The sequence below is a fragment of the Carassius carassius genome, chromosome 40, assembly GCF_963082965.1.
Source record: "Carassius carassius chromosome 40, fCarCar2.1, whole genome shotgun sequence".
NCBI classification, from domain to species: domain Eukaryota; kingdom Metazoa; phylum Chordata; class Actinopteri; order Cypriniformes; family Cyprinidae; genus Carassius; species Carassius carassius.
The window spans coordinates 29114596-29124487 of record NC_081794.1 but is presented as its reverse complement, the minus strand read 5'-3'; the positions used below and the strand labels follow the sequence as shown (position 1 = coordinate 29124487).

Below are 9892 nucleotides of genomic sequence, written 5' to 3'. Positions count from 1 at the left end.
TTTTTGGAAGTATTGAAGACTAGAGTATTAAAGATATAATTTCCTGTGTTCCTCTCTGGATTTCTGACATGTCTCATAATTTTTTGTTTGCAGATTTGTTGTCTCTGTATCAATGTGTGAGCCTGATGTAAGTTTGTGTTGTTAAGTGTGTGAGTGAGTGAGAGAGTGAGCGAGTTTGAGTGTGAAAGTGAATGAGTGAGTGTGACACAGTGAGCGAGTGAGTGAGAGAGTGAACGAGCAAGTTTGAGTGATCAAGCGAGTGAGAGAGTGAGCAAGTGATTGTGAGAGAGAGTGAGCAAGAGTGACAGAGTGAGAGAGTGAGCGAGTGTGTGTGAGAGTGATTTAGTGAGTTGGAGTGAGTAAGAGAGAGTGTGTGAGCTGATCCGTCATGACAGAGCTGTGTGTGAAGTGGTCGTGTGAGTACTGCACGTATGAAAACTGGCCGTCTGCTGTGAAGTGCACCATGTGCCGGGCGCAGCGTCCCAGTGGAACCATCATAACAGAGGAACTGTCCCCGAGCGGCGCCGGACACCAGTGTGACCCCGAGGGTAACGACAGCCTGCTCATCTGCCCTGACTCCAGCGCCCGGCCCCGTGTCCGCCCGACCCAGTCCTCCGAGCACAGCGGCAAATGGTCGTGTCAGGTGTGCACTTACCTGAACTGGCCCAGAGCGATCCGCTGCACCCAGTGCCGCAGTGTCCGGCAGCGTGTGTGTAGCCCCACAGAAACCCCCCAGACGTCCAGGAGCAGACGGGGCCCCGCGGCCGGCCCTCCAGTGGATCCATGTGAGGAGTACAACGACCGGAACCGACTCAACACACGAGCACAGTGCTGGACCTGCTCGTCCTGCTCCTACGAGAACTGGCCCAAATCCCCTCGCTGCGTGGTGTGTGACCACCCCAGACCCAACGAGCCTGACGAGCCCTCGTCCCTGAATAACGAGCGGGACCGCGGCCGAGCGCGGGGGGTGTGCAGCGGGGCACAGCGGCTCTCGTCTGTCTCCTCTAAACCTGAGGCAGAGCTGCAGATCGAGCTGGCCGCTGGAGCTCAGAGCGGTCAGGAGGAGATCGAGCTGGACAACAAGAAGATCAAACAGATCAAGAACCGCATGAGGAGAACCGACTGGCTGTTCCTGAACGCCTGCGCCGGTGAGTGCCTCTCTACTCGCTCTCGCAGGATTTAACTGACTTAAGGCTGCTCCGTAGGGATGTAATGATTTACAGCGAATCGATTTAAATATGTGATGATTGATGTGTGGTTTGTTCGGAGGACAATATCTGTCTGAGATACAACTATTAGAAAATCTGGAATCTGAGGGAGCACAAAAATCTAAATATTGAGAAAATCATCTTTAAAGTTGTTCAGATGAAGTTCTTAGCAATGCATATTACTAATCAAACATTAAGTTTCGATATATTTATGGTAGGAAATGTACAAAATATCTTCACGGAACATGATCTTTACTGAATATCCTAATTATTTTTGGCATAAAAGAAAAATCAATAATTAGTCAAATGTTTTTTTTAGCTTTTGCTTCAAATATTTTTCTATTGCTTCAAATATTCCCCAGAGACGTGAGACTGGTTCTGTGCTGCAGACACACATGCGCTGGTTTGTTTACAGCCGTAACCCTGGAAACGCTTTAATCTCCCCCTGCTGGCAGAGAGTGGATCTGCATCTCGTTCAGCTCGTCTGCTGTTTCTGTCTCATAAAGATATTTTTATGTATAGTTTCACAAAACTGACGTTAAACCATTCTGTTTTTGCTTTAAATTTCGAAATGATACAATCTAATTTAGATTAAAAACTGCTCATGTAGCATGTGAGCAGCATCTTTGTTTGAATCGTGAATAAAATGCAGTGGTTGCCTCTCATTTTAAATGGAAAGAACACAGACAAAGCCTTATATTGTTTATATTATTATATTTGTATTATTTATTTGATTTGGGGCTTGTTTTAACATTTCAATTTAGTTTCGTTATTTACATTCTATTTAAATTTAGACATTTATCGCACATCCCTACATCAGAAGCACTTCTGTGCCAACTTTGAAAGGGCTCATGACATGAGAAATCAAATTTGCCTTATACTTTTGGCAAAGAAGTCTTTGTTCCATTAAAACATCAGTTTAGTTAATAGCTTAAAACATCCATTATAAACAAAGCATTTATTTGATCAAGCTCCAAAAAATGTCTGGTTTTGGATCCGAGGGGCAAGATATAAGACTGCAAGTTAATGATTTCATAATGGTTGGTCTGGAAATTACCTTTTTATTTTGATTAAGTTGTCAAAACACTCACACGCAATAGTAGACAGATAAAACTTTATTAACATGATAAAGAAACCTCAAGTTTATTGTTAGTTAACTTGTGGCTGATTCTAGTGATGCAAGTACAGCTCCTGTCTGTGTGAATGAGGAAAGATTGAGACACTGGTCAAGAGTATGTTTCAAAAATAGATTAACGTAGGAATAATTGACGACAGGTCATGGAATCGTTACAGAATAGGTGGTGATGTGACCGTTCAACAGCTCTGTGGTTTGGTTAGATTTTTAAAAAGTAAGCATGCAGTCCTTCACATGACACTGAATCCAGACGGTCAATGATTTGATACAATCACAAACGTCTGTTTCTGGACGGTCAGAGGTCAGAGGTCATCCTCAACAGACTGAACTGACCACTGTATCCCAGCAGCTCTGAGCTGTGAGGCGGTGATGATGTCATCGTGATGATGTCACGCTTCAGTGTGTTTGGTCTGAGCTGATGCTCGAGCTAATGTTGACACACGTGTGTACGATGAAGTGTTAGAAACTGGGAAAAGAAGCGCTGTTAAGTATTTCGTTAGACAGCTGCCTCGTTATCTTGCATTCGCCAGATGTTTTGATCCTAGCTTCAAGCTACAGCTTTCATCAGTTCACACACTCATTAGGAATCGAACCCATGACCCTGCTGTTGCAGGTGGTGTGATGTTCTAATATTATTAATCATTATTTATCATTATTGAATATTTATAATGTGTAATGTTTTTAATAGTTATAGTTGAATAATAGTGTGTAGCTACCATTGTGGATTCAAACTAATATAACAGATATTAAATGTGTGTGTGTGTGTGTGTGTGTGTGTGTGTGTGTGTCTCTTTCTCTCTCTCTGTGTGTGTGTGTGTGTGTGTGTGTTTTTCTCTCTCTGTGTGTGTGTGCGTCTCTCTGTGTGTGTGTGTCTCTCTCTCTGTGTGCGTGTGTCTCTCTCTCTGTGTGTATGTGTGTGTGTGTCTCTCTCTGTGTGTGTGTGTGTGTGTGTGTCTCTCTGTGTCTCTGTGTGTGTGTGTGTGTGTGTGTGTGTGTGTGTGCGTCTCTGTGTGTGTGTGTGTGTGTGTGTGTGTCTCTTTCTCTCTCTCTCTGTGTGTGTGTGTGTGTCTCTCTCTCTCTGTGTGTGTGTGTGCGTCTCTCTGTGTCTGTGTGTGTGTGTCTCTTTCTCTGTGTGTGTGTGTGTAGGTGTAGTCGAGGGCGATCTGTCTGCGGTGGAGGTCTATAAGTCTTCAGGAGGAGACATCGCTCGTCAGCTGACCTCCAGCGAGGTGCGTCTGCTCAACCGACCCTCAGCATTCGACAGCGGCTTCACTCTCGTTCACCTCGCCATCCGCTTCCAGAGACAGGACATGCTGGCCATTCTGCTGACCGAGGTGTGTGTGTGTGTGTGTGTGTTTCTCTCGGACTGGGTGATAGTTGTGCGGCTCTGATGCTGTGGAAGTGCGTCTGAAGTCTTGTGTTTGGTCGCAGGTTTCCCAGCAGGCCGTCAAATGCATCCCAGCGATGGTTTGTCCTGAGCTGACGGAGCAGATCCGCAGAGAGATCAGTGCATCACTGCACCAGCGCAAGGGAGACTTCAGCTGCTGCTTCCTGACTGACCTCGTCACCTTCACCCTGCCGGCAGGTGAGGGACTCACACACACACACACACACACACACACAAACACACACACACACAGACAGAGAGAGAGACACACACACGCACGCACGCACGCACGCACACACACACAGACAGAGAGAGAGAGACACACACACAGAGACACACACAGAGACACACACACACACAGAGACACACACACACACACTCACACACACAGAGACACACACACACACACTCACACACACAGAGACACACACACACTCACACACACAGAGACACACACTCACACACACACACAGAGACACACTCACTCACTCACACACACACACTCACTCACACACACACACACACTCACTCACTCACACACTCACACACACACACTCACTCACTCACTCACACACACACACACAGGCATACACACACTCTCCCTCTCTCACACACACACACACTCACTCACTCACTCACACACACAGGCACACACACACACACACAAACACACACACACACACACAAACACACAGAGCGTCTGGCTGAGTGTTTTCAATGTTAAGTCAATGCAAAGACGCGAATAGACAACCTGCGACGCGTTTTGCGTGAATGAGGCAGCGCGAATTGAGCATTTCGGGCGTTTTGACGGGTGACACCCACTAGTTGAAAAATCTGAACTTTGGCCAATCAGGAGCTTGCTCTAGTGGTGACATCTGATTCATTCCACTTTTGGTTGATTCATTAAATATTCCATAACATTCCATGTTGTACAGTAAATTACATTTTTATGACTGGCTTCTGTAATTTTGTCCATATAATCACTACAGAATGCAGTATCATGTATGATCTGTATGAACACGCGTGTGCATGTTTGGAGTTTGACGGTTAGTTTCTTGATTTGACAGATATTGAAGATCTGCCTCCGGCTGTTCAGGAGAAGCTCTTTGATGACATCCTCGACCGCGACGTCCAGAAGGGTGAGACATGAGCTCCTGCTTCATAACTGTGTGTGTGTGCTGACCGTGTGTGTGTGTGTGCAGAGCTGGAGGAGGAGTCTGCGGTCATCAACTGGTCTCTGGAGCTGGGCACGCGTCTGGACAGTCGTCTGTATGCTCTGTGGAACCGCACGGCTGGAGACTGTCTGCTGGACTCTGTTCTTCAGGCCACGTGGGGCATCTATGATAAAGACTCGGTGCTGAGGAAAGCTCTTCATGACAGTTTACACGACTGCTCTGACTGGTGAGACACACACAGGGGTCTGCATGTGCACAAGAAGGACAGGTTCTCTTGCTGTATCGTATTTGGATCCGCGTGTGTGTGTGTGTGTGTGCAGGTTCTACACACGCTGGAAGGAGTGGGAATCATGGTATTCTCAGAGTTTTGGGCTTCATTTCTCTCTGAGAGAAGAACAGTGGCAGGAGGACTGGGCCTTCATCCTCAGCCTCGCCAGTCAGGTACACACACACACACACACACACACAGAGAGAGAGAGAGAGACACACACACACACAGAGACACACACACACACACACAGAGAGAGAGAGAGAGACACACACACACACAGAGACACACACACACACACACAGAGAGAGAGAGACACACACACACACACAGAGACACACACACACACACACAGAGAAAGAGAGACACACACACACACACAGAGACACACACACACACACACAGAGAAAGAGAGACACACACACACACACAGAGACACACACACACAAACGCATTCAAACACACTAGATCAAACTCGCACAGTCTCACAACACAATGTGTCAATGCAAAAACCTGAATTAGGCGTTATCTTCATTAGGTTTAGTGTTGTGTTACTGCAGTGATGACTCAGTGTTGTGAGTGTGTACTGCTCTCTGTCTGCAGCCCGGGGCCAGTCTGGAGCAGACTCATATCTTTGTTCTGGCTCATATCCTGCGGCGGCCCATCATCGTGTACGGAGTGAAGTACTACAAGAGCTTCAGAGGAGAAACATTAGGATACACTCGATTCCAAGGTGAGACCATCTCAAGGTGTGTGTGTGTGTGTCCGTGTGTGTGTGTGTCCGTGTGTGTGTGTGTGTGTGTGTCTCTCTCTCTCTCTCTCTCTCTGTGTGTGTGTGTGACTCTCGTGTGTGTGTGTCTCTCTCTCTCTCTCTCTCTCTCTCTCTCTCTCTCTCTCTGTGTGTGTGACACCTGTGTGTGTGTGTGTGACTCTCGTGTGTGTGTGTGTGTGTGTCTCTCTCTCTCTCTCTCTCTCTGTGTGTGTGTGTGTGTGACTCTCGTGTGTGTGTGTGTCTCTCTCTCTCTCTCTCTCTCTGTGTGTGTGTGAGACTCACCTGTGTGTGTGTGTGTGTGTGTGTGCAGGTGTTTACCTGCCGTTGCTATGGGAACAGAGCTTCTGCTGGAAAAGTCCCATCGCTCTCGGTTACACGAGAGGTCACTTCTCTGCTCTGGTTGGCATGGAAACCGACGGCTACGATAATCGCGGCGCAGGCGCTAACCTCAATACTGACGATGACATCACCGTGACCTTCCTGCCGCTGGTGGACAGTGAGAGGAAGCTGCTGCAGATCCACTTCCTGTCAGCACAAGAGGTACACACACACACACGGATCAAACACTATTCACCTTTTCAAACATTTACATTCATGCAAGAAAATAACAGGAAAAATACTCTGGAAGTCACTGTGGACTAGCAACTGTTTTCCTCGTTCTTTATATTAACATTAACATGTTCAGCTGGAGAAAGAAACTCATTCAGATTTAAATCCACTCTTGAGAGAGTAAAGGATGGCATACAGGTAACCCAATGTTACATTTTGGGTGAACTATTCCTTTAATGTTAATCAAATATTGTGTGTGTGTGTGTCTCTCTCTCTCTCTCTCTCTGTGTGTGTGTGTGTGTGTGTGTGTGTGTGTGTCTCTCTCGCTCTCTCTCTCTCTCTCTCTCTCTGTGTGTGTGTGTCTCTCTCTCTCTCTCTCTCTCTCTCTCTCTCTGTGTGTGTGTGTGTCTCTGTGTGTGTGTGTGTGTGTGTGTGTGTGTGTGTCTCTCTCTCTCTCTCTCTCTCTCTCTCTCTCTCTGTGTGTGTGTGTGTGTGTCTCTCTCTCTCTCTCTGTGTGTGTGTGTGTGTGTGTCTCTCTCTCTCTGTGTGTGTGTGTGTGTGTGTGTCTCTCTCTCTCTGTGTGTGTGTGTGTGTGTGTGTGTGTGTGTGTGTGTGTCTCTCTCTCTCTGTGTGTGTGTGTGTGTGTGTGTGTGTGTGTGTGTGTGTGTGTGTGTCTCTCTCTCTCTGTGTGTGTGTGGGTTCAGATGGGCAGTGAGGAGCAGCAGGAGCGTCTGCTCAGGGATTGGCTGGACTGCTGTGTGACAGACGGAGGGATGCTGGCGGCGCTGCAGAAGAGCAGCAGACGGAGACATCACCCGCTCATCACACAGATGCTGGAGCAGTGGCTGGATGGGTACCGGCAGATGCACCCGTGTCCCACGCTCTCCGACGAGGAGGACGAGGAGGACGACGAAGACGAGTGACCCCCTGAAACCATTTCAACACTGTTCCACATGAGCCCTCTTTCCCAGAATGCAATGTGAGCACCCCCCCCCCCCCCCCAACAACAGTGAGGGCTGAAAATCTTTGTTTAGTCAAATGAATTTAGTTTCTTCGGTGTGTTTGTATCCATCGTATGTAGATGAGCTGTAGGTAGCTCTTTACATGAGGAACGGTGAGAATAAAAGAGCTCTTACACAAAGCACATCATCTTTCGCGGGTTTGGATCTGATCGCAGGAATCACTTTATGATTTACTCACACATTTCTCACAGTGTTTGAGTTTCCTTCTGTTCTGTGTGCGTTTGGTTGATTTGATTGTATTTATTTATGTCTTTCCTTTCTCTCTCGTGCTGTGAGGAGAGTCATGAAGAGTTTACGGACATGTTGATCTTGTGATCCTGTATTTGTGATGTCAGGTGATTCTGAACAAGAGGAGAGCGAGTCACACGGCTTTAACATTAAACACGTCTGCTCTCTCATCTTCTGTCTGCCTGCTTTTTTCCTCTACACCTCAAATAATTACAGTTTTACAAATTGCTTGAATGCAAATTACTCCACAGAAATAAACCATTCATATTTTACTTGTGGATATGTTTTTAGGGTGAGACTACAGGCGAAGTCTTTTTCATGCACCGGCCCCTTTAGAGATCTTGGTCTGTTTTGCTTCTGTAACAGGTCTTCTTTCATCAAGCATCCAAAATACACAGTTAAGTGTTTGGGTTTTTTGCACTTCAACTATTTGTGTCTGTAGATTTAAATTCTAATCCATTTCTTTAAAGATATATTCTCTAACACACACACACACACACCAAAGTGTTATTAGTTCTATTCCTCTCTATTCTGAAAGCTTTCACTAAAGAGGTTTGTTCATGTTTCATTCACACTGATCGATACAACATCTTACTCCTAAAACACTTGGTGAAAATGTGTTGACAGTATTTTCTGATTTATGGATTTATGAAAAGGGAAATACAAAATCCCTTCTGGAAAAACCTTTAACTCTAATATGATGACAAAATCAAACGAGGATCTGAACCTGGATTTATCTATTCTTCAGACTTATGCTCTGGAAATGTATGCAAGTTAATGCATATTTAATTAAAAAACGCCTTATTTGCACGTTTAAACAACATAATTTTAATACAAAAATGTATGCAATTCTTAATTACACTGAGTTATAACTTATAGTTCGGTTCATCAAAGGTTAATCTCACAAAAAAGTAGCGTATTCTCGGTTGGGATTTTATGACTAAACATTTTAAAAGTTGACATTTTACACACATTTTAACTTTGAATGTCACTTTAGACTTGCGAAGTTTAGCTTTGTCCTATTTTTCAAACTTTTTTTCATGAAACCTTTATGAATTCGGACACAAAACCTGCAATGCTTCACCTGCTGCACATACACGTGTAATACATGCTTTATTTAGATCAGTTCTGTTTAATAATTTCTTTCTTTGAAACTGCAGCAGCGGAGTAATGACCATCGTGTGTTAACAGCACTGGAGCAGCAGATGTCCTCAGAGTGACTCGATCCTTCAGAACAGAATCATTTAGTGAATGTCTGAATGCTGTGATTGTGAACACGAAGAGCTGGATTTCTGTAGTTTCTGATAATGAGATAATGCTTGTTTATCTGTGATGAATCACAATCTCTCTTCAGTCTGCAGCTGCTATTTCACTAACAGCTCATAGTCACAACACTGACAAACACTTCTAGATGTTATGTGCTTCTCCCATGTGTCTGCTCTTCAGTTTGTCTCCATCACTGCTCACGAACCAGAGTGTGCAAACAGTTGTTTTTTGGTGTTAAAACACTACGGTCAATATATATTAAAGACGGACTGAGCACTGAAAATGCATGGACCCAGTTGTGGTTTTTTTCACCCTTTCAGACTCAAAATTTGTGGGAGGAGAGTATTAAAATTAATCACGCAAGGCAAGGTTTGTGCTCGTCAAATTACTGGTATTTGTGCATTATTTAACGTCCAAAAAAGCATGTCTTAGGCCTAGTCCACACGGACACGTGTAATTTTATAACCGGAGTTTTTCCTCCTGCGTTTAAAAAAATCCCGTCCACATGAAAACGCAAAAACATGCTATCAAGCGCTGTCAAGAGCATGCCACACCAGCAGGCGGCGATATAAACCAAATCGTAAAGTCACCTTGGCCAATCAGAAGCAGTCAGCGGCGCACAATCTGACGTCAAACACAGCAGATAACGGCGCACACTCTGACGGTTTTACTGTCCACACGACAACACTGCAACCGGCTTTTCTGAAAATGCTCACCCTGGCCGTAGTTTTCAAAAATGTTCGTTTTCGGTGCCCTGAAACTGCGTTTTCGTGCGGACGAAAGGCTGAACCGCGTAAAAAAAATCACGTTATAAAAATACCCGTGTCCGTGTGGACAGGGCCTTAGGCCTTACCCTGCCAGGGTGAGGATTTTCAGAAACGC

General features: G+C 45.4%; 1 protein-coding gene across 1 annotated transcript; it reads left to right on the top strand.

The window, feature by feature from the left end:
• The first annotated feature begins 335 nt into the window (after positions 1 to 335).
• LOC132122536 (ubiquitin thioesterase ZRANB1-like) lies at positions 336 to 7622 on the top strand. Its single transcript, XM_059532909.1, has 9 exons — positions 336 to 1148; positions 3490 to 3677; positions 3775 to 3928; positions 4798 to 4869; positions 4933 to 5131; positions 5226 to 5346; positions 5777 to 5906; positions 6256 to 6485; positions 7199 to 7622. The coding sequence occupies exons 1-9, from the start codon at positions 389 to 391 to the stop codon at positions 7415 to 7417; spliced, it is 2073 nt and encodes a 690-aa protein (XP_059388892.1). The 5' UTR covers positions 336 to 388; the 3' UTR covers positions 7418 to 7622.
• Positions 7623 to 9892: the final 2270 nt, after the last annotated feature.

Bases quoted from the DNA above. Each gene is read 5' to 3' on its own strand.
- LOC132122536 (XM_059532909.1), top strand. From the start codon at position 389: ATGACAGAGCTGTGTGTGAAGTGGTCGTGTGAGTACTGCACGTATGAA. The intron at 1,149-3,489 runs GTGAGTGCCTCT...GTGTGTGTGTAG, and splicing joins GTTCCTGAACGCCTGCGCCG to GTGTAGTCGAGGGCGATCTG. The intron at 6,486-7,198 runs GTACACACACAC...GTGTGGGTTCAG, and splicing joins ACTTCCTGTCAGCACAAGAG to ATGGGCAGTGAGGAGCAGCA.